Below are 26307 nucleotides of genomic sequence, written 5' to 3' on the forward strand. Positions count from 1 at the left end.
GTGACCTGCCTCGATTTAAAAACTGATCATACGCAAAACAGGCTTGTGTATCGAATCAGATGAAAGATATAATCACAATATGCAGACGATAATTGAATATTGCTACATGAATATGGTAAGTTGACGATGGAGAAGCTAAAATCATCCCGTTTGTCATTAAGTTGAATTGTTAGTTTGCCGTTAATATTCATTTTCATAAAGTTGAGTTGTTAGTTTGCCGTTAATATTTATTTTCAATAAAATATCTAAGTACAAAGCAGATGTAGAGGACTCTGCGGTGTCTTTTATTCACACTTATCAAGATTCATACGCTCATTGTTTATAACTGCAGCGTATTCATGAGAAAATGACCATCATTAAAATTTGTAAAGATATCAAAAGCAAAAATAGAAAATATGGCTATTTGTAAGTAAACAATAGTTATAAAAGTGGTATAGCATATAGCCTCATAGTTGAATCATGATTTAAACCAATGAAATCGTTTGTAACAAACCACAATTATAGACAATCCTTCATATACAATACAAATAAAAAATAATACAATATAAATGAAGAATAATACAATACAAATGAAGAATAATACAATTCAAATGAAACATTACAGAATACAAATGGAAAATATAGAATTTTAAAAATGAAAAGTTGTACAATACAAATAGGAAAATAGAATATACAATTGGAAAATATAAAATACAAATAAAAAATTACACAATACAAATGAAAAAAAATACAAATGAAAAATTATACGATAGAAATGAAAAATTACATTTTACAAATGGAGAGATCAAATATTACAACGTTTGACATTCAACAGTTTAATTTCGATAGGAATGATTGCAATAGTTTTGGCTTTGTTCAAGATCTTTCACATTGATAGATTGAAAAATTTATCTATATCTGTCGTACCTGTTAAAGCGATATAGACCACATATAAGTGTCCCGGAGTCCTCCCAACTGCCATCTTTTTTTCATCCTTCAAACATCTTTAAAATGGTTGAGATTCCAACTCTTAAAGCAAATATATTAGTGTTGCACATGACACAATGTACTGAGCGCCAGGTTTTTGTTTGTCGTTTTTCCACTCCATTTCCCCTCAATATGAAAATGAAAATTCCGAAAACTTATAGTACATCTACAGGGCACCACCAATCATCTCCCAAAAGATTATTTGGCCACTGCATAAAATGTAAGAGGGCTTCTGGGAACAATGTTTGTCTACATGTATAGAAGAACGTCGTTTTTCGACCCTCAATAAACCCCCAGAGTGAGAATGAAAATTCTGAAATCTTATTGCACATCTGAAAGACATCACCAATCATCTTCCAAAAGATGACTTGGCTACTGCATAGAATGTAACAGTACTTCTGGAAGCCAGGGAATTTGTTTTAGAAAGAACAGGGGTTTTTTAACCCTCATTTGACCTACAGACTAAAATTGAAAATCCCAAAACTTTATTGCACATCTACAGGACACCACTTATCATATTCCAAAAGCTTTATTGATTACTGCTGAAAATAAAAGAGGAGTTTGAAGAAGAAGAAAGTGTGACGGACGGACCAGGGTGACAATTTTCTATAGAAAGTGCGGCTATAATTACGTCAACACGTGTACACATGTACAACATGTGTTCAATGATCGCCAATGTCACGTCATCCAAAACGATGAAGTTAATTATAAAAGCAGTGTTTTACGATTGTTTCATTGCTGTAAAAATATTTAGTATGACAAAAATCCATGAATTTCAAAAGTACGTGAAAATATATTTGGACAGAGAAATTAACCTGGATCGAATTTGAGAACGTAAATAAAATTTCCGAAACGATATTATCAAACTCTCTCAAAAAATGATATAAAAGCTGAATTTCCGCGTTACGTAATAAGCCAGGACAATATTTGGCATTGTTTCCGGCCTATCGAATTGTATGAAATGATTATTTATACTTCATGGTAATCTATCCTATTGTCACTTATTGATTAAATGATGAGTATATTCTCCCTTCTTTCAGTTAATCATGGGTAAATATTTATCCTAATCGAAATATAATATTTTATCCACAAGCATATGTACAAATAAAAACAAGAAAAATCAAAATAGTCGTTTTCTTTTCTCATTCAATTGAACTTAACAGGTTTCTGTTGCTCTTTGAGCTTGTTTCTTCTTTAATTTAATTTTTTCTGATTGTGTATCAGATAAAATATTGACCGGACAGGTCATTAGTATACATTTATTGACTGAGTACGAGGATAACAGTTGATTTGTTTGACCCAAGAACGGATCTTTGCCCAAAGCCGTAGCTTTTGGCTGAGAACACAGTCTATAACTGTTTCGTTATATACGCCTTCATTTTAGGTTGTTTTTACTAGATGCACTAGTTGACTTAGAATGTTTAACAAGACTGTGTGATCACGTTCATTTATCACCGTATTCACTTGTTTAAAAGAAAACATACCCGATGTCCTAATTGATAGTTACATTTTCCTTATTTCTGCTCTCTGTTTCATCTAATAAATTCTATATTTCATCAGCAGCCTTGCAATTACGTAAAACATAGCAACAGAACAAGAGTCGTAAGACTTGTTGTTGCCAATATGAATAAGGCAGACTATTGACCATTCAACAGACCACGAGTGTGAGAGTTGGTTTATCAGTTCAAATATTGATTCTAAATCTTATTAATTTTATATAGAAAGAAAGTCAGGTGTAATAACAATGTTTGCTGTTTCTTGGCGCCGAACGTGTATTTTGTTACGAATGTGCTGCAACATGCGCGCAATAACATGCCTTCCATTGTGACGTGTCAATTGAATGTAATTAACAATGAGAAGATCTTTCAAGATAGTGTACCATTTGACAATAATTATTGCAAAGAGAATATGCACCTTGCTATACGTACCAGGCAATTATTATCAAACCGGACACGTTTTTCTAAATACATATTACTCGGAATATAGAATTTAGTAGAATTGCGTTGACAGTGTGATGTCGGTAACGGAAATGAACCAAAGATAGGATATACATGTAGATCGGTCATATTTAATGTTCCTCGATTTCATGCTATTCAGATACAACAAATTATTTTTTATATTTAAAATTACAATGACATTCACTTCATTTCACATCGCCATTAAACGCAGTTCCCTCATTAACTCATCAATTATAATAAATTCAAAACTTCATGAGTTTTGTAACCTGACAAGCACCTTGTCAATGAAATTCAACAGCGCAATATACTTCATTCAAAATGGATTCATTATGAAACATCAAATAGTTCTCTTTTAAATTAAAACGAATTTTTTGCGTCGTCCGGAATTGTCCGAATGAATGCAAGGTAAAGATAACGAACAGTGATCAATCTCATAACTCCTACAAGCAATACAAAATAGATAGTTGGGAATATTATTCGAATACCCTCCCTTCTCTACTTACAATGTACTCATCCCGCTGACCTCATAATCATTTATCATTCCAACAAAAGAAAATATTTGAAGTCTAATTCACTAAGTTGAAACGAAAGAAATCATATTTCTTTTGTACCTTCCCTTCGAATAAAATCTAACATTAATACCCATAGTTTGCATTAAACCATTTAACCCTCTATCCTGCAAGCTCATAACACTCTTAAAACTGCAACTAACTCCCTCCAAGTCGACTCCTTGTAAGAGCCATCACAATTCCACATACAATGTACCATGTGTTGTACTATGTCTACTCTCAACACAGTAACCCCCAAAAGCACATCCACTTGCATCTAAGTAAACTATCCTCACACATGAAGGTTGACAAGATAACTTTTTGACATTAATACAAAGAATTTTATCTATCCAATTTGCATTTGACGTATTCTAAAATCGGACAAAATTCTACTGGATTTTGTTCCCCTTGGACTTCCAAGTAATCTCACATTCACCCTTGAATTTCTTCAGTTCCGTACTAACAGAAATAGTTGTGCCTTGAATTTCGTGTCTCAAACCTGATATTTCGTTATTCACATATTCTACTCTCTGAGACTTAGTATATCTGATATGGAGGCTCGTTCTGCGTACTTTAGAGCGAATTTCTCGTGTCGTCCGGAATTGTCGGTATGAATACTATTCGAATACCCTCTACCCGTCAGCACTTTCTAATCCCGCCTACCTCATAATTATTCATCATTTAATTAAATAAGTTCAAACGAAAGAAATCATATTTCAGTACATACTGCAAAAATACCAAATTATTGCAATCCGTGAAAAAATTGTTTGAGGAGTAAATAGGGGTCAGAGAGATAATCACAAATCAATTGCATTTCACAAAACATAGTTAATGTGAACTCTATTTCTCTATGAGGAGAGGGACTAGTAAGTTGTTAGAACTTGTTCCCAATGCTTTTGATCTGATCATAAAATATGGTCAAAACAAAAGGAAAAAAAACCAAAAAAAAACCAAAAAAAAAAAAAAAAAAAACCAACCAAAAAACAAAAACACCAAACAACCAATCTATTTCACGATAGGTACATGTAAATGCCGAAGTGCAAAACCTAGACATTTTGTAGCGTTGGAAACCATTATTCAGAAAAGCATACTTACAAATTTAAAATATTTGCAAAATGAAATCCAAATCTAGGTATGAAATATTAATAACTAGCTATTGTGTCATTAAGAAAATAAAAAGCTTTCCGAGAGCCCTATTTTTATTCATTGCGTTACTAATACCAAGTGACGTCATAAACGTAACTGTGAGTTGGGGAGCTGTTTTCGCACGAACTCCGTTTGCTGATATCGTTGTAGGTCAGGTAATTATAATCTTCTTGTGTTTCCCTTTCCTCGTCATTCTTTTCACTGGACGACAATGAGGTACATCTGTCTGGTTTGTCATTCGTGTGTTTTTGTTGTCGATCTTTTATTCTGCAATACATGTAGTTGTAAAATTTAATTTATTCTGAAAAATGTGTCTTCTCTCACTTTACATTATATGAATATGCCATTATCAGTACTGTAACAGATTGAAAAGCAGGAACTGCTGCGATTTTCCCACATATTTATAAATGAACGGGGTACAGAAAGTCGTACAATTTGATTGATTGATTTAATGATGTTTTCCGCCACACTTAACAATTTTTCAGATATCTGATGGCGCACAGTTTTTATTGGTGAAAGAGAGAACCCAGATACAAGTACCTGGGAAAAGACCACCGACCTTCCGAAAGTAAACTGGGAAACTTTCTCACAATTTGATGTCATATTGTAGGATGACAAACATAATAACATACTACAGACAGAAAGTAGTTACAACTGTACATGCTGTACCTGCAAATGATATAGCCGTCTCTTTTGGAGGAGGGGGGGGGATAAAACTCCTTAGGAGCAAAATTTTTTAGCATTCTAAACATTTGCTGGCTTTCTTTAGGTAAATAAAAATCATATCATTTGTATCTTAGTGAAATGTGAAAATAGCGAACAGTGATCAATCTCAGAACTCCTCAAGCAATACAAAATAGAAAGTGGGACACACACCGACCCCTGGATATATCAGAGGTGGGATCAGGTGCCTAGGAGGAGTAAGCATCCCCTGTCAACCGATCACACCCGCCGTGAGCCCTATATCTTGATCAGGTAAACGGAGTTATCCTAAGTCAAAATCTGTGTGCCAAGAACGGCCTAACAATCGGTATGAAACAACACGTCAGACAGCATTTGACTCAATAGTAGGTTGTATTGGTAAACTAGATCGTTATAACGACCATATAATTTGCGAAATGCTGACTTTAAACTAGACTGTTGGAACCCCTGCAACACATAATTTACAACCTGCAAACTTACGGTTTGTGACACTCTATTCTACCGTTTTTAACCATTTTTCGATATATTCCAATTTCTCGATTCACACTGTGCGCCATGTTTGATGGAACTTCCGGTTGTCAATTCATTTGCATATGCCCATTTAAGGTAGTGTTTACATCAATGGGCGAGTACGGAGGAGAAAGCGATTTCGTCGGTATTGAAAAGGTTTAAATTTGATATCAAGTTAAAAAATGAACAGCAAAGTGTAAACTTCTTCTGCCACCATATAATTTTCTTTCTTTGTTGGGATAATGGTTCGAGTTAAGTACATTTCCGCGCTGATTGTCAATGTTTAGATTTTTCAGTAGATCCACCTACGAGATCTCACGAAAACAAGCATGGCAGAACAGATGAAAAATTTTGCACGTTGTACATGCTATGTAATGAAAAACACCTTTAGTACTCTTTTTTTAGTGTAAACAACATTGGAGATAAATACTCGGAGCTCATTACAGGTTATTCCTAGGGAAAATAGTATGCACATTACAAAGATCCTATGGAATTGTAGCTCTATCCCGACAACGTCAGAATAAAGAAATCGGAGAGTGTTACATCATTGCAGCTAGAAAGTCGTAAATACATTTGTTATCAAAATATAGTGAATTTAGAGGATCAAATTTAATCCAGTTCAGAGACCCCAGGATCATGAAACATCTTAAGCTTGTGTAAAAATCTGAATCTTATGATAAAATGATTAAGAAGTCAATCATTGTAAAATAAAATTGTTATTCAATATTGCTTCATCCTAGTGTCTGCAAATAAAAAATAAAATCAGTTCAAAAAGTAAAGTACATCATGAAGGTGATTGGAATTTTGACTTAATTCTGAGTTTGTCACATGATCCCAGAGTCTGGTCATCTAAAGTTTCAATCTTACAATTTGTAGATTTTAGCCATGGTGTATAAAACGATGCATCCTGTTATAATTGGAACCGCTACCAGTATGGCAACAGTGACGTCACTTCCTGTAAATATAACACACACGTCATCATCATTAACGGACGCATTATTTTGTTAAGTAGTCGTCCTTTAAATTGCTATGGATGGTTTCATTTCGGTACAACATACACTCGGGAACATTCAGGGCCTTAAATTACATGGAGGCGGAGGAGGCAGCTGCCTCCTCCAACTTTTGAGCCAAAAAAAAATTAAAATTTAAAGTTCATTAGAATTTATGTTGTTTCCAATAACTAAGAACATGATACCTCCCTTAAAAAGCATTCCAAATCTTTCTTTTAGAATGAGTTAGTCAAGTAACATCTTAGAAGGCCCTAGAATCAAGGATTTTGCACGAAACGTGTTCAGTGTGCACAAAATGTGCTCAGCGTCTGGGGGCCTGGGCGGCCCCCAGACCCCCGCCTAATTTCCTGCCTCCTCCAAATTGAAGGTTAATTTACGGCCCTGACATTATAATGATAGAGCAATTACCGTGCACGCTTGTTGTTTGTCCTTCTGATATTGTATGAAGATTTTGATCGTGGCGAGCATTGAAAATACGTGTTGTTTGTGAGGATTTTGTATTTTCCTTCAAATTTCTCTTTTGTAGTGTCGACATTTCATTTAAAGCATCGCTTACTTCAGATTTTCTGGGAGAAGTGGTCACGACGGCGAACGTATTCTTTTGTGTCTGGCGGGTGTTCTTCAGATCGCTGGTGATTAAGATTGGCATGGGTTTCAGTAATATTCGGGGGACCTTACTTGGCGATTCAAAGGACTTCGATGTTTCTTGAATAGGAAGGGGGTTAAAGTTTTCTTTTAAAGCCACTGGTGATTTGGTTGGCTCTAGAAAATAAAATTCTGTACCGATTGAATTTGTAAACGCATCAGGATACTGAACCATTATTATTTAAAGATGTCATTTTAAAGCAAACCTAAACAATCTTTGGGCTCGCAGGACTCATATTCATAATAAATTCCATTACAAAACTGTGTTGTACAACGTCGTCTTCTCGATCTTATTTCTCCCTCACAAGGTGAAGGACATGTGGTCCAGTCGCTCCAAAAAGACCAATAACCTAGGGATACATAAGTTGTCGTATTTAACCTTAGCAAACTTTAAGACTCTGATCGTTTGAGAAGTCTTAGCAGTATATCATTCAGGGATCACTATCTTACCCCTAATCAAATTAAACACACAATTACTTCAATTTTGCATGTATTTACCATCATATTATTCATTTAGATATTCTTAATATACTACTTGTAAATGCTTACCGTATACATCATTGTAGAAAATTAAGATAGTACAGAAAAGTCGGAGGATCCTTATGTCCCCCATGAAAACCGATGTTATTTACACAGTGCTTTCAGTGAAATACAATATGAGGAATTCATAGAATAGAATTCCAATTAATCTTAATTTGGGCGAGGATATGTAGGAAACGAAATATGGAATTGAATATAGAAAATGAACTTTGAGAGACCCGGCACTAGGTTGTCCGCCTTAAGTAGCTTTTAATTAGAATTACGTAATGTTGATGTGAGAACATTTTACATGAACTCTTCCGTTTCCTTTTTTTAAGAAATAAAGTTTCGTTCATTTCAAAAACCAAAATGATTGACAATGTCGTGTCAATAAAAAAAAAAGCTTTATGGTCGTAAACTGGGGATAGTCTAAGATATCAGTAAAACAGATTTTGAATATATAGATCACACAACTCTACAATGTTATCTCTCTATATATATCTCCCTCAATTTCTACCCCCTCTCTCTATCCCCCTCTCTCTTCTAGAATTTGCTTTTATGTTACAAAAATGCATATTTACCTATTATGTGTTATTAATAAATCGAGGAAATAATGATATAATATATAACTAAACACTCACAATGGTACTACAAAATGTAGTTAGCACTAACTCTTGAACCTTAGACTGTCAGCTAATCTATATTGTACATGTATATCTTTAAAGTAATGCATAATTATGATCTAATTGATATTGATATGTCATCATTTGATGCTCAAAATAACCACTTCTTATTTTAGCGACGCTTGAACCAGCGTACGGCGGAAATTAGATGCATCAATTATTTGTTTAGTATGTTTTTTTTTTTTTTTGGTTTAAGTGGAACACACATAGTTACATGTAATTTGTTTGATATATGCCTGTTTGTGTACACGTGGGGCACATAATCACCAATCCTCCACATCTGCTACGTACTTAGATATTCTAGTAAAAATTGAGTATTAACGACAAATAACTCAACTTTATAACAAAAGGATGATTTCACTTCCATCGTCAACTTCCCATATTTATGTACCAACTTTCTATTATCACCTGTATATAGTGGCTATATCTATCAAGTGATTCGATACGCAATAGCTTGTTCTGTGTATAATCAGTTTTTAAATCGAGGCAAGCAACTGGCAAATAAGTTGATGTTGGTGTAATAGTCGAGGAGATACAAAGGAGAGTTAATAAGTAACTAGCCTATCCCATTTTCGATTGACCGAGATGGTCACGATTTTCATGCCATGTTTCAATACATGTTCTATACCTGGGTACAAAATTGCACGCGTATCGAGTCATTCTTAGATAAGATATTGAATGTCAAACATGGCTAGTGATGCAAAGGCATGCTTTTCATTTAAAGTTGAGTATCATGCTATAATTCGGTACTTGTATCTAAAAGGTAAAACAGTCAAGGAAATACACGGCGAGTTATCTGATGTTTAAGGCTCTTCTGCACCATCTTATGCTCAGGTTAAATTCGGGTAGGGGGATTCAAACGCGGTAGAACGTCTTTAGAAGATGAAACCAGGTCTGGACGCCCGCTGGATACCACCGACGAAGAAATGTGTACGAAAGTTCGGGATCTGGTATACTCTGATAGGTGAATTCATGTGGAAGAAATAGCGCAGGCATTAGGCATTTCACATGGTAGCGTTTCAATAATCTTACATGATCGTTTAGTTATGCGCAAGTTAACATCCCATTGGGTCCTCAACTCCCTTAGCGATGAGCAAATGGCGACCAGAGCATCAGTATGCAGGGCCTTGTTGAAGCGTTTTAGGTCAAAATATGATTTTCTTTTGCATCTGTTGACTGTAGATGAGACTTGGGTTCATTATTATGAGCCAGAGAATAAGGCTCAGAGTCGTCAGTGGTTAGGGCTTGGGTCCCTGAAGCCAAAGAAGTTCAAGACTCAACCATCTGCTGGAAGGTGATGGCCACAGTATTTTGTGACGCAAACGCGTTATTATGTTGGGCTTTTTACCTAAGAGAAGTACAATAACTGAAGTATACAATGCAAACTTGTTAGACCAGCTGAAAACTGCCATCCGTGAAAAACGCCGACGTAAACCCTCTAAAGGTGTTTTGCTGCAACAGGACAACGCGAGAGTCCACAGTGACACTTGAAAAGTTTCAATGGATGCTGTAAAGCGAAAATGGTATGAATTAATACCACATCCTGCCTATTCGCCTGACCTAGCTCCTAGCGAGTTCTTCCTATTCTCAAACTTGAAAAAGGATATCCATGGACGTCATTTTCGGTCTGACGAAGAAGTCGTGACGGCAGTTGAGGAGTGGGTCAATGGAAAGGACCCCGACTTTTTTAGTTCAGGCTGATGGCACTTGAACATCGTTGGTCTAAGTGCACTGGAGGGCAATTAAATACTTATTGACTCGCCCTCATACCTGACATATCTCTCAAGATATGTCCTTTAGAAAGGCTGTTTTCGTGGAGCCGTCTGACAAGGTAGCAGGGGACGGTTTCGCACTATAGGCCCGGTCAACTTTTTCAAAAAGTGGAAATACCCCATATTTGAAGTGATATTACGTGTGTAAAAATGTATACAATAATTTAGGATTCATGTCAAATGTAGTTGAGTGCTTAATAAAAATGTTCATTACAATATGTAGGTGTCACCATGATTCCTAGTATATAGATGGGTGCAAATACGAAACTAAGACACGTGGTCAGTTACTGAAGAAATTCCGGTGAAAACATGCAGGGTCCAGTAAAAGATCTGTAGCTGTGAGGGAAGGTGGATGGCCCCATATGAGAGGTAGATTTTTGAGAAGGGCAGATAGGGTTCTTGATTGTGCAGTGTCTAAATCCCCATGTTTGGTACTGTGATGGTGTGGGGGTGGTGCGGATTAGCCCAAATGAGAAAAAATCGAAGCAAAAAGGGGGACCTGCTCAGAGCATGTTTTTTGCACCAGCACCAGTATTTATAGATGACATGTAATTTAGGGTCATAATTTATTAACTACACTAATATGAAATACAAGTATTGACATAAAAGGTAAATATGATTTTTCATTAGTCTGTCATAATCTGACTTTGGTGCATACCCCCTTATCCACATGTTTCAAAACCAAAGAAACTGTCCCCTGCCACCCAAGATGGCGGGTCAGGGTATCAATCGTTAGATAACCCGTACACAGAGGAGTCGGGCTTTGGTATCACACTCCTTCCCTCCTTAAAAAGCCGGTGGCGTTCATTGACGAATCAATACAATGTTAACTTGACAGCTACATAAAATACACCTCAAAATTTCAACAGGACATGAAGAATAGTAATAATTGAACTGTTCTTAAGGTATGAGAACGGCGAACATACGATAACAGCAATCATGTACTTTTCGTAAGTAGTTATGGAAATTGTATGTACAATCCAAATTGACGTCCACATAAAATAAAACAAAATTAAATAAGAATGGCAGATGATAAAGGTAGTGGACCCATTGGTTATATATCTCCTTGGCATTAGCTATCTTCAGCAGAAGTGATACCCGCATATTCCTATTACACATGCTTGCTTGTCTAAGGAGAGAATGATCCGGGGATGACTGAGGTGGCAACCAGGAGCAGGAGGAAGGCAGGAGACATATGTTTTAAGCAAAAGCTGCTCCGGTGGTATTAGCATTATCATCCCTGGGTCCTGTACGGATTTCATTGTGACCCCAAACTTGACATGGGTCATTTCCCTCTGCCACTGTCGCAGTTCCTCTAACTCGTCAGAGAAGCAGTGTCTATGAAAGATATGATCTGACATATCTATCATGTGTATGGTAGTGAGCGTGTGCGCTGCTGCTTCACCCGTGTCATTGTCTTGGCAATGCAGTATGACAGGCTTGCCCATGTTACGAGTCATGAGATGCATTTCTGCCAGGAAGACTAACTCTTTCCAGAGGCGCTTGCTCTGGCAGTCCTGAGAATTGTGACTTGGATACAGCTGCACTACGAGGTTAGATATATGCCAATCTCACCAACAGCACAGCGCTTTTCTGTATCATTGAGTTCAGAGACTGGCCCATCGTACATGTCAGTAAGATGTGTTTGAAGTATGTAGTCATCACTGACACAGGTCTAGTTAGTTCGGATACGGAGTGCCGACATCTTCGTGACAAATCTCCGTGTAAATTTCAGCCTCTCCGACCACAGGTCCTTCTTTGATCTTGACGAATGTATTGGTATCATTCATAAAGTTCATGGTTGTTGTACCGCCTATTGCCAAAGTATGCGATCCTAGAACATCAAATTTGACACAAACTGGGGAAACAACATAATCACCAATAAATGGGTAGTCAAGTTGAATTGGTACTCCGGCGATAGCATTAGGCAGTAGCCATACTGTTCTCCAGAAAATCCAGTCCTATTATCATGTCATCTTCCATTGGCACAGCACATCAGTCCCAGGATACATACAGAGTGTCAATTTTAAAAGTGACATTTCTAGGTAACTTGCCATGCACGATTTGGGATCCTAATCCTTTTAATTTTATGAGCTCAGCAGTGACTAGTTGGTTCTGTGTAATTGTTCGTTCATTGATAAAGATAATCATAGCCGTTGTATCAGTGATGACATTTAATGGTTTCCCCTCCATGATGACATTAAGCTTAATACTTTTCCCTAAAGCCCATCTTATAGTAATTAACTGACCCTTTAGGCTGCTATCATCAAGGGTCAAGTGAGGGCCTATAGACGTGACCTCTTCCCGTTTAAATCATGAGATTTAGGAACAGTTGCGGTCAACTTTTGAACCATGTTAGTTAGATGACCTACTAGTTCATCCAAGGAAGATATGTTGCTACCTTTCTGTTGGAGAGTTTTGTTTCAGTCCTACTTGAAGAACAATCCCTTGCTGGGGTTCCCTCCCTGCTTGGGATTGAAACTTGGCGTTGAGTAGATGTAGTATATCTGGTACTTCCTCTTGACCCATACAGGGCACGATGATCTTACATATTTTACGGCTTTCTGTAATGTTGTCGGCTCTCTATCCATAGCTTTCATAGCAGCTTCCTCATCTTGACAGTCCCGTGGGGATCCAGGTTAGAATAGGTCCTCTGTACCCTTTGCTTGTCGTAAGAGACGACTAAATAGGAAGGTCCTTCGGATGAGACCACAATACCGAGGTCCCGTGTCACAGCAGGTGTGACACGATAAAGATCCCTCCCTGCTTAATGGCCATAAGCGCCGAGCATAGGCCTAAATTTTACAGCCCTTCACCGGTAATGGTGACGTCTCCATATGAGTGAAATATTCTCGAGAGGGACGTTAAACAATATTCAATCAATCAACAGTCTCGGAAGGTTTCCATTGCTATCTCCTCAATCATGTGACCTTCAAAATTGTCATACCCATCTAATGTTAAGAAGTAGACACGCTGGGCAAATACATCAACATTCTCATTTTCAAGTTGCTTAGTGAAGGGCAGCTGACGACGAGCAAGGATAGGTACCTCTTTCCTGCTGAATATCTGCTTTAGTTGCCGTTTCAGGTTCTTGTAGTCTTACTTTCCAGGTGTACTCTAAGGCTAGGTCACCCAAACAATCTAGGAGGCAAAAAGCTTTCTTCTGTGATGACCACGATGCGCAGCAATCCTCTCAAATTGATAAGTAAAAGATTCCCGATTTGGACTCTTAGTGCCCACGAATACTGGCAATTGTTGAACATGTAGACTTTCATTTGTGGACCTGCTGCGTGACATATGAGTCCACTTTGACATGTCATCCTCTGGGGATCTAGATAATGAGGATCTCTATCGTTTGTTCTTTTTTTGTTTTCCTACCCCTGTCTTTCCTTTTGGGAGTCAGAGATCCCATGGGACTGGATTTGAGTTTTGAGGTTCCCGAGACTCAGGCTTTGGCGTTGACATTCATCTTGTTGCATTCGATTTTTCATTGCTTACTACATTGTTCGCAAGAGGCTTGCCCTACTGTCCAAATGTGGAGCTTAAACGTATTGGTGACAGATCCTGGAGAGCAGCGGCTCCTAACTCTCCAGTAAGGGGTGTACTTGTTTCGCAACTAGGTTAAGGACTTCCATAGTCAAATGCACTATAATCATGGGGGTGAAATTACACCTCAAATTCCCAGGTATCATTACACTTGTTACGGTTAAACACTGAAACGATACTACCCATATGTTGACTGTAACTGAGCTACCTTAAATTATCCTCATGGCAATTTCCCGTGACGTCAGTTGAATATCACGTAACACTTTATTTTTGGAAAAAAGCAAGAGACCCTACATGTGAACAAAAGTTCAGGTTCATGCGGGTAACCAACCGAATTTTTAGTAATATACTCAGAAATAAATAAAAAAATCCTTAACATGAAAAGTTTTTGGAGGAAATGTATACTCAAACTAAGCATGCTATAAATTATCAACATATCAACAGTCATCAGCGAATTACCGGGGTTGTCCACATTCCTATTTATATCATACTGTTAATATACAAGACAGAAATTGCTTCCCGCACTTTTCAAATGCATAAATATATCTAGATTATATTTCAGAAAAAATCATATTGCTTTTTATAGCAGTTGAACCTGAACTTTGCCACTGTTTCTGTGGTATGAGATTATTTATGTACATAAGGGGATTTTTAAACGCATCAGTCATTCAGATTAGGGGCGATTTCAAGGTCACAATATAATATGAATATCACCTTCGTGCATACTATATATTAAAAATGGAGAATGATTTGATATCATAAAGGAATAATATATATAATCATTTGACAAGAAACGTTTTCACATATACAGCTGATCACTTGATAACGGTAGCAAATAACGACAACGTATTATGACACTTTCCCCGGGATACATCTATCAGAACATGTACGCTGTGACGTACTTTTTCTTCGTGACGTCATATGATGCGAAGTGCACAGAGGTACAGTATTACGACATAAATGAGTTCGCAAAATGGCCGACCGTCACGTCAATCGCAATAACACCTGGAAATATTCTAAGCGCCTGTTTTGTACCAATAACAGAACATTCACTTACCAAATGGACTTAATACTTTGTAATATGACCTCAGGTACGTAGCACACTGCGAAGTCTCCTTGGAAGAGTGTTATAAAGACTCCGAATATAATGTAAAGGGAGGTCACTCCAAATATCACGGACAACTTTCTCCCGGTCTTTGGCATTTCGGATCTCATTTGTCCGTCTCTGTACCCGAAGTTTTAACACTTTCCAGACAATTTCAGTAATGTTAATGTCTGGACTCTGTGGAGGCCATGAAAGTGTACTGATATCATTGCCCTGCTTCCACTGATTTGAGCGCAAAGATACGTGGCATGGAGCATTGTCCTCTTGAAAGATCAAGCGGCGATTTGTAAGGTGTCGCGCAACAACTGGCCAGAGACATTCATCAAGAACTTCAATATATTTATTACTGTTCATGTTACCATTCACAGCTTTTAAAGTTCCAACACCATAGTAAGATATACAACCCCAAAACATAACAGAAACTCGACATTGCGTCTCTGTCATTGCGTTATCCTAAACATTCGGGGCGTAATCTTTCATCTGATTTCCTCCAAACATAAATTTTATTATCCCGACCAAGTTCAATTTTAGTCTCATCACTGAAAATGATGGAAGACCAGTGGTTTTCAACTGTCCAGTGTAATTTTTGCCGACAAAATCTAGTCCTTTTCTCCCGATTCACACGCGATATTGTTGTTTTCTTGGAAACAACACACCTTTTATAGCCGTCCTCGAATAATCGTCTACTCTCAGTTCTGGTTGATACATTGCATCCTGTCCTCGCATTAAATCTGCTTGTAACATCTTTTAAAGTCTGACGTCGGTTGTTTTTTATGCTACGAAATAGGATTCTGTCATCATGCGGTGTCGTTTTTCTCCTGCTTCCACCTCGAGGTAAGTTTTCTATGTTGCCCCTTTCTTTCACACGCTTCAGAAATTTCTGAAGTGTTCTGCCGTTTATCCCTGTTATTTCCTCAATTTTGTAACTCAAAAATCCATCATTTGACATTCGTACAATGATATCTTTCTGCTCTCTCGTCTATTCCTTGCCGTGCGGTGTCAATTTGCTATGCAGATGATATTTGTGTATCAAAGGGGATAATTCAAAAACTCAACGAAACGAAAGTAGAAAATAACTACAAAAATACCGGGAACACTTTTTTATTCAGGATAACAACGAATGTATCGTGTATCTCATTCTGTAATACGCAGGACGCATGCGAGAGTTTACAACGTCGGCCATTTTGCGAACTCATTTATGTCGTACTACTGTACATTTATAACAGCACTGTGATTTTTCTCGGATATTCTTAACTCAGCTGCGTTTAGGTTTGACTCCCTTAAATGGATCTGTTACATAATCTGATGAAGGAATAACAAAGGTCAGTTTGTCTATAATAACTTTCTGTTCCTTTCCTTTACCAGACTATTTGGTTGTTGTTGAACTATGGCGTGGTAAGGATCACCGTCTTATCCAAATTTTCTTCTGTGTCCTGAAGTCTTGTAGTTGCTGGAGGTTTTTGTTCATTTCAAGTAGGATGAGATGAAGCTGATTGGTCTCATTAGGTACGAGTGAAGGTAGGTTTGCTGAAGCTTCTCCTTTGGGCTTCTCAATGGTGACACCTGCTTCGCTCCATGCTGTCCATTGTGTGAATGTAATCTGTGTCACTTCTGCCACATCGCTGAAAGTAAAGTTTTCCTTGGCTTCACTAAGCTCCAGGATTCTTTTATCTTTAGCATTACCAATTCTTTTCAACGATTTTAATTCATTCCTAGAAGCTTTGTACAAGTTGATTAGTTTATTTGAAGCCATAATCTATACAACATACTTAACTATCCAATATAACTCAGAAAGAAGATAATAGAGTGATAGTTAAGAGAATGAGCAGAGCCAGTGACCCCAATACCAAATGCAAGTACAAGCCCATGGTTGTGAGTTACAGCTAATGAATAAATGTGGGTAAAATTTGTCCTAGGTAACTTTACTTTACTCAACTGAAATAAATCCTAAGCTTATTTGATAAATCCAAACACAACTGCTATCAAAATTCTGGAAATTCCGAAAAAGAAAAAATCTAATCGCACGAAATGCACGCCGAAAATTCAGTAATCAAAACAGCGGGAAATATAACCACGGGATGTTATTGATTGAATGTTCTAAGTATAGATAATGCAAAAAATAATTATAATGTCTATTGAAATCTAATATTTATTCCCTCTGAATCATCCAATGAACCATCAACAATTGCCTACACGTCGTGGTTCACAGGAAACCACAGATTTTTCGATACGAATAACTGCGAAAAGCGAATTGTCGTAGATTCCACAGCTACCTCCGACGCCAATGTCGTAATAGTCGAGAACATACCTGACAAATCTCTCCAGATATGTCCTTTAGACAGGCTGTGTCTTTGGAGATGTCTTGCAAGATGGCGGGTCAGGGTATCAATATATCGTTAGATAGTTCGTACACTGTTGAGTCGGACTATGGTACCACAATATTACAAGGGTCATCACAGTCTCGTCTGAAGGTCAGCAATTCGCAAATTCTTTGCTCGGTATAACGATTTAGTTTGCCAATACAACCTAGTTATCACTGGGTCAAATGCTGTCTGACGTGTTTCATGCGAATTGTTAGGTTGTTCTTGTCACACTGATTTTGACTTCGGACTTTATGACATATAGCGGCGGGTGTGACCGGTCGACAGGGAATGCTTACTCGTCGTGGGCATCTGATCCACCTCTGGTATATCCAGGGGTCCGTGTTTGCCCAACTCTCTCTTTGTATTGCTTATAGGAATTATGACATTGATCACTGTTAGTTATCACCTTTCATGTATGTCTGTTTGTCTGTGCTCGAGGGACATATAGGGATTCATTTGTTTAAACTATTTGTTTGTCTGGGACGTAGAGGGGGTAAATTGTTTGATATATGTTTGTTTTTCTATGTGGGACATCCATAATATTATTCGTTTTATATGTGTCTGCCCGTCTGCCTGTTTTGTCTGTCTGTCTGTCTGTATGTATGTCAGTATATATGTACAGTGTATGTGTGGAGTCTTTCTTTTAAAACATAAAGTAATCTGATATCTTCTTTGAAACATTCACGTAAAGCTTTTTAATTACGATTTTCAGATTTTTTTTAAATCATGAAACTGTGTATACGCTGGGATCTGTGAACTGTCTTAGAAACGTATATATATATATATATATATATATGAATTCTCCAAATCGGCCCCTCAGAAAACCGGTTCTCCCTGGATATCGGGCGATTTTCCATAGTCCTCGCAGAAATCTTAACATTTCCTTACAAAGATAGTCTTACAAAACCGGCCACCTCTAGAAACCGGACATCGGCCACTTTTTAAAGTATATTTGTTGACAAACTTCTGTACTTTACCCTTATAATACCGCTCACTTTTTGGAGACGAGAAAATTATGGTCAGAGGGTGAATAAGATCGGCCAGGTGTGCGAATCGACCGACCAACTGGCCAAGTAGGAAAGGTGTGAAAAACACGGTGGCCTTTATAATTTCTATTCTTCACCTGTGCTATCAAGAGTGTTAAGACAGTGACACGTAAAAAAACAAAAAAAACCCAGTTAGGAACATAGTGAATGAATACAGTATCAAACGCCATATTGTTGCACCATTCTATCGTGGATATAAGCGGTAAAGAACAAACCCATGACAGTTAATGATAATTATAAAAAGATGAATTAATTTGGTTTCCATAGACTTAAAATTCATGAGAAATATTCAAATTACAATTTCATATCTACTTCCATACTTTTCAAAAACGTCAAATCAAATTTGTAGCGATGAATGTAAACAGAGTTTTGATATATACATGTAAGAGGAATTCCAATAATATACCTCTGTGTTTTCTTTATGTATCCTGTTATATATTTCCAGTTTAAAATTAGATCATTTCTTGTGATTTATGATTACCTGTAGGTACAAGCGGACTAATTTGATCCTCACCGATAGTTAATCATACATGTAGATCACCAGATCAAAATGAACAGTACCTACTTTGTTAACATGGATTTGAAATGTCTCTAAATGCGAAATTCTCGATAAACTGGCCACCCCTGTGAACCGGCCGGTTTTTTTTTGGGGGGGGGGGGGGTATTTTGCTTTTTGTTGTTGTTTTTTGTTTTGTTTTGTTTCATTTATTTATTTATTTTTTGGCAGGAGAGCGGGCCGGTTTAGAGAAGTTCACTGCATATAAACGTGTATATAAGATTGGTCGCTGATTTTTGTTCTCAGTTCTTTTCTTATGTCTACACATGTATATCTTTTCAATAATCTCTACACAAAATGTGATGACATGTAGTAGGGGAGCGAATGAAAGATGTCATTTGGATTAGAATGACTTATATAAAACTCAAGCTATCATTTTTCATGTATCAAAAATGCACAGAACCAATACATTCTCTCATAAATTATTTCATCTTAAATCTTCAGGTATATCAAAAAGCGGACTGCTACACAAGTACGAGGGTGATTAGATACAACCTTACGTCACTCTGACGGTTGACACGTTCATTAACAAAAACATTTTAAGTAGTGATCGTCATATATCTTATTTTTTCCAAAGGTGATTAAGTATCAGCTACTTAAAGATGCTGTTAGAGCTGTGCATATAAGTTTGACTAATGACATCCTGACCAACCTCCGATCACGTGACTATGTGTCAGAAAAACCGGAAGTGTTTAGTCTACAGACACTTGATAAGAATTTCATTATAATTGTCTTCGCATTTTCATTTAGTATGTCAACATTTAATTTGAAAATCACATCAGTTGATGACTGAGAGGAATTCTAGTGACAACAGAAATTCACATACCCACAAAATGAAAATTCTTTACATACAAGATGGTTGTCATTAGACACATAGTAAATACGACTCATATCTGTTGTGAGATATGTTTTATCCAAAGAAAGTTACAACGAGCAATTTAGAAATAATAACTATCACAGAATATGTTCATGTATATGCAGCACTGTTGATGAAAATTGCATGTACACAAAGTAATGTCTGTTTTGAAAGAAAATGAAGGTTCATGACAGTAAAAACGCTTAGCCCGCGACCGGTAGTAACTTTAAGTTTTCCTGAGTGAGAAGGACAAAGATACCACCACCGGATATACGTGAAAGGACCTTGTGTCACTGAAAATCATGTCAACAACACTACCCAAGCGTGTGTGCTGAGAATCACCGGCCAATGTTGAAGGTAAGTTGCCCTCCTAACATTATGTCCTTACTTTTCAATTCCACTTTCTTTACTCAATATTTCAATGAAAATCAGTCAACGCTAACAACCTGAGTTTTCCTTCTACAATCCTATCTGTATTGTACAAGTGACGGAGTAAATAGCAAAGGGGTATTCATGTTCATGTGAGCCGAAGATTCCTTAGATAACTTGTATCAAAGTGAACGTATTTTAGTATGTACTTATGATTTGATAGATGTTTCTCGGATTTGCAATACAAAAGTATCGTCTGCTGTGACACCGGAAATAACTCTTAATTCGGCATACGAATTTAGTCATTGACCCCCATAATACGTTGTAGTACACATGATGAAATGAGAAAACTATTACACATGGATTTCTTTGTTCGCGGAAAGATTTTGTGATAATGTATCATCTCTACATGTCTTTGTTACAGAATATTTAGCATCATATTTATTTTCGAAAGGAAATGATCAGCTTCCTTTCACAATGCACAAAATTTTTAGGGAATATCCGATAGAAGCATTTGTTGTCTTTCCATGTTTCCCTCGCTTACAACTCTAATGTCGTCCACTGTGATTGACTTTTCAGGCACTTACACAACTGTCATGAACAACACGACGGAGGACACATGGACGACAGGGAAACCTGAACAACACTCAACAGGTAAGCCTGACCAAAATAAGTGGCAGAAGGAAACTGTTTTGCTGTTAGTACACATGACAGAACTTTGTAATGTAATGTTTAGAATATGATGAAAATGTTCCATGGATATTTTTACGTTATCCATCTTTTTCCCAGTTGAGATGACCACCTCTAATAGAACAACGCATCTTGTCAGTGATAAAATGCCAGCATCTAGTCCGGACAACAACGGTGACGGAGGAGGGTGGAAACCGTCACGTGAGTTCTGTTTATAAGTTCGAGGCAATGATAAAAACTATCTTATAAAACAATGAATGAATGAGACACTTTTTTTTCTAAAAAGTATCTATAGAGGACAAGGTTCAATAAAAAGGTCACAAGGAGGGAATGTAGTCTGTAGATTTTTAAAGCAGGCGTTGTCCGATTCATCTAACTTGGTTGAGTGGAGTAACTTTGAGATTTTTGTACGGACAAATTTACTCAGTTTTCGGTTATGACGGGTTGTAAAAAAAACAACAACAACAAAAAAAAAAAGAAAAAAAAAAAGACGTCTACCCTTCAGCTACCTTGTATGCAATGATGGGCAACATATATTCTATAGGTCAACAATAGCCATTTGAATAAATCGAAAGGCAGCACTAAGATAATTCATTTGAAATACAACTTGGTAAAATGTTATTAGCTACATGTAATAATAGAGACACATTTAAAAATCCGTTTTAATGATAAAATAGTTTGAATGCAATTCACGTAACTTTACAATTGATTACACATTGATTTTCCTTATTGTATTTTCTGATTGCTTAATGTTGCCTAATGATTTAAGAGAGGTAATTTGAATTTTTTTTAAAAACAAGTGCTGCTCTATTGTCCAAGTACAAGTAATGGAGAATTGACCAATTTAGAGCTATCCTTTTCAATTTAAGGTATTCAATGTCTAATGAACATGTTTCAATTGGAAATTTCATTTCAATAAATATATTTTAAAAATCTCACATTAGGAATTTGCATAATTTTGATTACTGCTTGATTTCTTTCAACTTGAAAATTGATAGAAAGAGAAAGTTTTGATGAAATATGTTTAACACTCTGTTTATAAAGTATGGAATAAAATAAATCATTTACTCACCGCAGATATTTTTCAAAAGTAATTTTTTCTTATTGTTATTAAGGGTATATAACTCTTCCAAAAAGTTTCAAATGCAAGGCGATCAACTACTAATCATTTTCCATTCATGTGAAATTGATCTACTTCACTTTCATCATTATTCAACAATAAACATTTATCTTGATTTAAATTGTTCAATCTCCTCTTATTTTACATGAACATTGAATACGGAAATGAATGTGAGAGCGTTTGGATTTTTCTAGCTGAGTTCATTTACTTATGCTTTACCGTTTCACTTGGATTTTGCAATAGTCCATATAACGACCTGTTTTCAAGCTTAAATCAAATAAGCTTCAAAACAAAAATCTCGCTAATTACTAATTTTAAACGCTATTTTTAGGTAGGAAGGACATGTTTAATATCAATTAGGAGAGAGGTCTCTCTGGGGTCTAAAATCGGCAATAGTATATCAGAAAACACTATGTTCGTATCTCTAGGTCAAAGGTGGGGCTGCAATACAAAGTAGGAGTGATGTCTTCCCGTCATTCAAGTTTTATTGCTGCAAATGAAACACTTTCTGCAAAATTAAGTGACACCACTAAATGTAAATTGTGGACGCCAGACAAAGCTGCAGACAGATATAGCGTCAAATTTTAGACCGGAAGTGTCTAACACTCAGGTCAAAAACCGCAAATGTATCAGGGAATGAATACAGGAAGTAGCATAACCACAATTAATAGAGGGCAATTCGGTGTACAACTGAAAAAATGATACATTGGGAGATAATCCAATGTAAAACTACAGTGAATGACATGCAACGTACAAAATATACTTATAGTTGATGATATGTTTATATGCTATTAGCACGTTTGGTATTTGGATTTCGAAGAAAATTGTACTTTAATCCTATTTTAGAATGGCCAACAGCAGCTGTGCTAGGCGGAATCGCCTTACTTGCCTTGCTAGGTATTGTAGTGGTACTGGTTTATCGCAGAAAACGACAGAGGTAAATACATTGTGAAGTTATTATACATGATACACACTTCAAATTATCTGAAATTGATGAATAAAACTGTATATGAATACACGTGAAACCGACATTATTTCCCATTATAAAGCAGCTTCAACAGAAAAGAAAACAAAGAGGTTTCTGAAAAGCACATTATGATCAAATTAAAACGTTGTTAACTTTTTGAAAATTACTTTGAGATAGTTTCTTTCACTTTTTTCCTGGATTACAGTAAATACCGGAAGAGAACCAAGAAATCAGATGAGGAGGTCGGTTTTATGGACGCCGAGGCAGAAAATAGAAGGAGTGATATCGCCATGCAATTACTACAAGTTACAGATCCATCTTACTTTGAAATAGAGGAGGCAGTTCAGAACGCCAAACTCAAGGAACTCCAGGATCAAGAAGACTTAAACATCATGGAAATTATCAATGCATCAGATGCTAAAGAAAATGGAATCCAAGACGAAAAACGTGTTGTGGACACTGGTCCAAATAACAGTCAACACAATCAAAGTAGTGTTGGTCTACATAAGGAAAATCAAGACGCTAGATCTTCAAATATCAGTGTTCAAGGTGGACCGTCAAATGAAAACACAGTCGCTGAATCGTCAAATATTAGCGCCACTGATAGTCTCTCAAGTGAAAATTCAGTCGCTAAATCATCACTCATTAGCGCCACTGAAAGTCCAGCAAATGAAAAGAAATCTTCTAGATCATCAAAGATAAGTGTTGCTAGCAGCCATTCTGCAAAGGTAAACAAAGAAAAAAGGTCCAATTCTATGCGCATGTCCTCAAGTGGACGGAATTCAAATACCGAAGGAGATAAACAACGTGAGAGAATAAAAGTAGTTGACTCTAAGCAGGATGAATCCAAACCTGACACTGAGGAAAACAATTCAACTATTGAGAACGGCGTGGAACAACGACTCAAACAGCGTCAGTCAGCAAGGTCAAGTGATGGGGCTCCAAAAGACAAAAGAACAAGTGAAAAATTTAATAATACTAAATCATCGCCACATTCGGAAGGGGACGTTCTTGCATCAGAGGGCACGCGACCCACCAGTGTCAGAAGCAGTAAACATTCCTCAGCAGGATATGACGAAGCTCTAAAGCAAATGAAACATGTTGATAGTGATCCAAATTTGTCTGAAGAACATAGCATCAAGTAAAGAAATGTTATCATATCTAGAACCATACGAAAAGATTTGACGTTTTATTACGATAAAGTAAACTCAATCCTATCATAACAAACACTAGCTGCATTAAGTGTAAACAATCCTTCAGGGGTGTAGATTGAATGCATGGGTGGTATCTTTTAAGAGTAGATAGCAAAGATTTGTAAGGACATCGTAACTGATTTCTTACATTGTAAAGTTCCTAGTTACGCAAGTGATTGTATAAATGATCTATCATGAAATGATTTTGTAACTGGACTGATTACAGCGCATTTAGTAGTAAAATATGAGAATAACGCATTGCCATTTTCGTTTTGATATAATGAATTCCTAAATTTTACTGGTATATCAGTTTTACTTACATTTTTAAAAAAGCATCCTACGTTTATGTTTAGAAAAATGTTACATCCGGAGGTCGCAAATGAAAAAAGAAAAAAACAATTTATGAAAGGAGAAACGTAAACAGACGACATTGTGGCAGTGTTCCACGACATCAGACGACATTGTGGTAGTGTTCTACGACCGCTAAAATCAATGTTATATTAAGCACTACAATAACTGAGGCATGCTGTGTCGTCATTCGAGGGGTTAGAGAGTCTATGTAATACTTCCGCCCGTCTGTTTGTCTATCTGTCTCTATGTCTAATACGACAAACTGACAACTCAACTGTATGACAAACGGGATGATTACAGCTTCTCCATCGTCAACTTCCCATATTTATGTAGCAATATTCCATTATCACCTGCATATGGTGTTTATATATCTCAACTGATTCGATATGTAAGAGCTTGTTTTGCATATAGTCAGTTTTTAAATCGAGGTAAGATACTAACAAACAAGTTGATGGTACAGAGGTTTCAACAGTATCGATTGAAGTCAGCATTCCGCAAATTCTATGGTCGTTATAACGATCTAGTTCGTCAATACAACCTATCATTGGGTCAAATGCTGTATGACGTGTTTCATACCGATTGTTAAGCCGTTCTTGGCACACTGATTTTGACTACGGATAACTCCGTTTACCTGAACAGATATAGGGCTCACGGCGGGTGTGACCGGTCGACAGGGGATGCTTACTCCTCCTAGGCACCTGATCCCACCTCTGGTGTGTCCAGGGGTCCGTGTTTGCCCATCTATCTATTTTGTATTGCTTGTAGGAGTTATGAGATTGATCACTGTTCGTTATCTTCACCTTTCATGTATTCCCCATTATGTTTTCACAATTTAAATTGACACTTGGCATGTGTTTACAGATCATATTTACTGGTTGTGTTAGTCCTTCGTATAGGATGGTCGCTATCTCGGGTCCGATTCTCAAACCCAGCGCCGCGTCGAATTGCAATGAAAACGTGACGATGGTGAATAGTCTGATAGCAGTATTTTGGGGCTTGTTAGGAGGAAATTATTGTTATCACATAATGACAGCTGGGTTTTAGAATTGACTGACAAAGGATCATATTATTTATGATGCGGACATTTCCAAAATAAAAACAAACAACCAGGATGTAGTTGTGAAACACTGATGCTCCCGGATTACAACAAAGGTCATAGTTAAGGTCACAATGTCCAAGATTGTGGTGCCAATAGAAATATCTTGTCATACGATATAGACATACCAAATATGAAAGCTCTACCTCTTATGGTGTAAAAGATATCACAAAGGTTAAAGTTTTTTGCCACAGGTAGAGAGACTGACAGACAGACGGACAGGCCAAACACTATATGCCTCCGAATATTCTATTCCGATGGCATAAAAATGTAGATATATATAAATATTTTCGAATAAGAGCTCATCTAAAGTTTATGGCAACAGTATATCATCAATAATTTTGGTCAGCCATGTTTACTTGATTAATAGGTATTTTACCAAAAATCATTTTCTATTAAACCCACATACACTGTTGAACCATGTAAATGTTCTACCAAGCACCTATATTTGCTTCTCTCGGAAACATTTACTATTGTGAAGGAGAAAATACATTGCACCACACAAAATGCTAGAAGTGGTGTAAATCAAATTTGGATTTAAAACTGCCGATGTACTTTTAGTAAAGGAACTCCCCACTTTAGCTGTGACA

General features: G+C 36.8%; 2 protein-coding genes and 1 pseudogene across 15 annotated transcripts; 1 reads left to right on the plus strand and 2 right to left on the minus strand.

Moving 5' to 3' along the window:
* Window positions 1–263: 263 nt before the first annotated feature.
* LOC125646443 (uncharacterized) lies at window positions 264–17545 on the minus strand. Of its 4 annotated transcripts, none has more exons than XM_048872738.2 (5): window positions 8035–10823; window positions 7692–7835; window positions 7249–7617; window positions 6698–6785; window positions 264–4885 (listed from the first exon to the last, which is right to left on the minus strand). In XM_048872738.2, exons 1-5 carry the CDS (start codon window positions 8096–8098, stop codon window positions 4687–4689), a joined length of 864 nt encoding a protein of 287 aa, XP_048728695.2. In that variant the 5' UTR covers window positions 8099–10823; the 3' UTR covers window positions 264–4686. The 4 variants fall into 4 exon arrangements, with proteins under 4 accessions (XP_048728695.2, XP_048728696.2, XP_055995360.1 ...); XM_048872739.2 differs by having other exon boundaries at window positions 7249–7602; window positions 8035–8556; XM_056139385.1 differs by lacking the exon at window positions 8035–10823 and adding an exon at window positions 17419–17545 and having other exon boundaries at window positions 4461–4885; window positions 7249–7835.
* LOC130046726 (uncharacterized) lies at window positions 10912–15070 on the minus strand (annotated as a pseudogene).
* On the plus strand, window positions 15827–24528 carry LOC125646439 (uncharacterized). 11 transcript variants are annotated; one of them, XM_056139377.1, is made up of 7 exons: window positions 15827–15944; window positions 16476–16616; window positions 19520–20288; window positions 20880–20954; window positions 21090–21191; window positions 22957–23047; window positions 23283–24528. In XM_056139377.1, the coding sequence occupies exons 4-7, from the start codon at window positions 20897–20899 to the stop codon at window positions 24220–24222; spliced, it is 1191 nt and encodes a 396-aa protein (XP_055995352.1). In that variant the 5' UTR covers window positions 15827–15944; window positions 16476–16616; window positions 19520–20288; window positions 20880–20896; the 3' UTR covers window positions 24223–24528. The 11 variants fall into 11 exon arrangements, with proteins under 11 accessions (XP_055995352.1, XP_055995347.1, XP_055995353.1 ...); XM_056139374.1 differs by lacking the exon at window positions 15827–15944 and adding an exon at window positions 16250–16379 and having other exon boundaries at window positions 16476–16628; XM_056139376.1 differs by lacking the exon at window positions 15827–15944 and adding an exon at window positions 16262–16432 and having other exon boundaries at window positions 16588–16628; window positions 20106–20288.
* The last annotated feature ends 1779 nt before the right edge of the window (window positions 24529–26307 follow it).

The sequence above is a fragment of the Ostrea edulis genome, chromosome 6 (assembly GCF_947568905.1).
Source record: "Ostrea edulis chromosome 6, xbOstEdul1.1, whole genome shotgun sequence".
Lineage (NCBI taxonomy): Eukaryota > Metazoa > Mollusca > Bivalvia > Ostreida > Ostreidae > Ostrea > Ostrea edulis.

Excerpts from the sequence above, each read along its gene's own strand:
- LOC125646443 (XM_048872738.2), bottom strand. The coding sequence starts at position 8,098 with ATGGGGGACATAAGGATCCTCCGACTTTTCTGTACTATCTTAATTTTC. Across the intron at positions 6,786-7,248 it reads ACAAACAACAAGCGTGCACG|GAAGTGACGTCACTGTTGCC; the intron begins GTAATTGCTCTA and ends TTATATTTACAG. Across the intron at positions 4,886-6,697 it reads ATGGCTAAAATCTACAAATT|AATAAAAGATCGACAACAAA; the intron begins GTAAGATTGAAA and ends CATGTATTGCAG.
- LOC125646439 (XM_056139372.1), top strand. The coding sequence starts at position 20,828 with ATGTTTCCCTCGCTTACAACTCTAATGTCGTCCACTGTGATTGACTTT. Across the intron at positions 20,955-21,089 it reads ACCTGAACAACACTCAACAG|TTGAGATGACCACCTCTAAT; the intron begins GTAAGCCTGACC and ends TCTTTTTCCCAG. Across the intron at positions 21,192-22,956 it reads AGGAGGGTGGAAACCGTCAC|AATGGCCAACAGCAGCTGTG; the intron begins GTGAGTTCTGTT and ends ATCCTATTTTAG.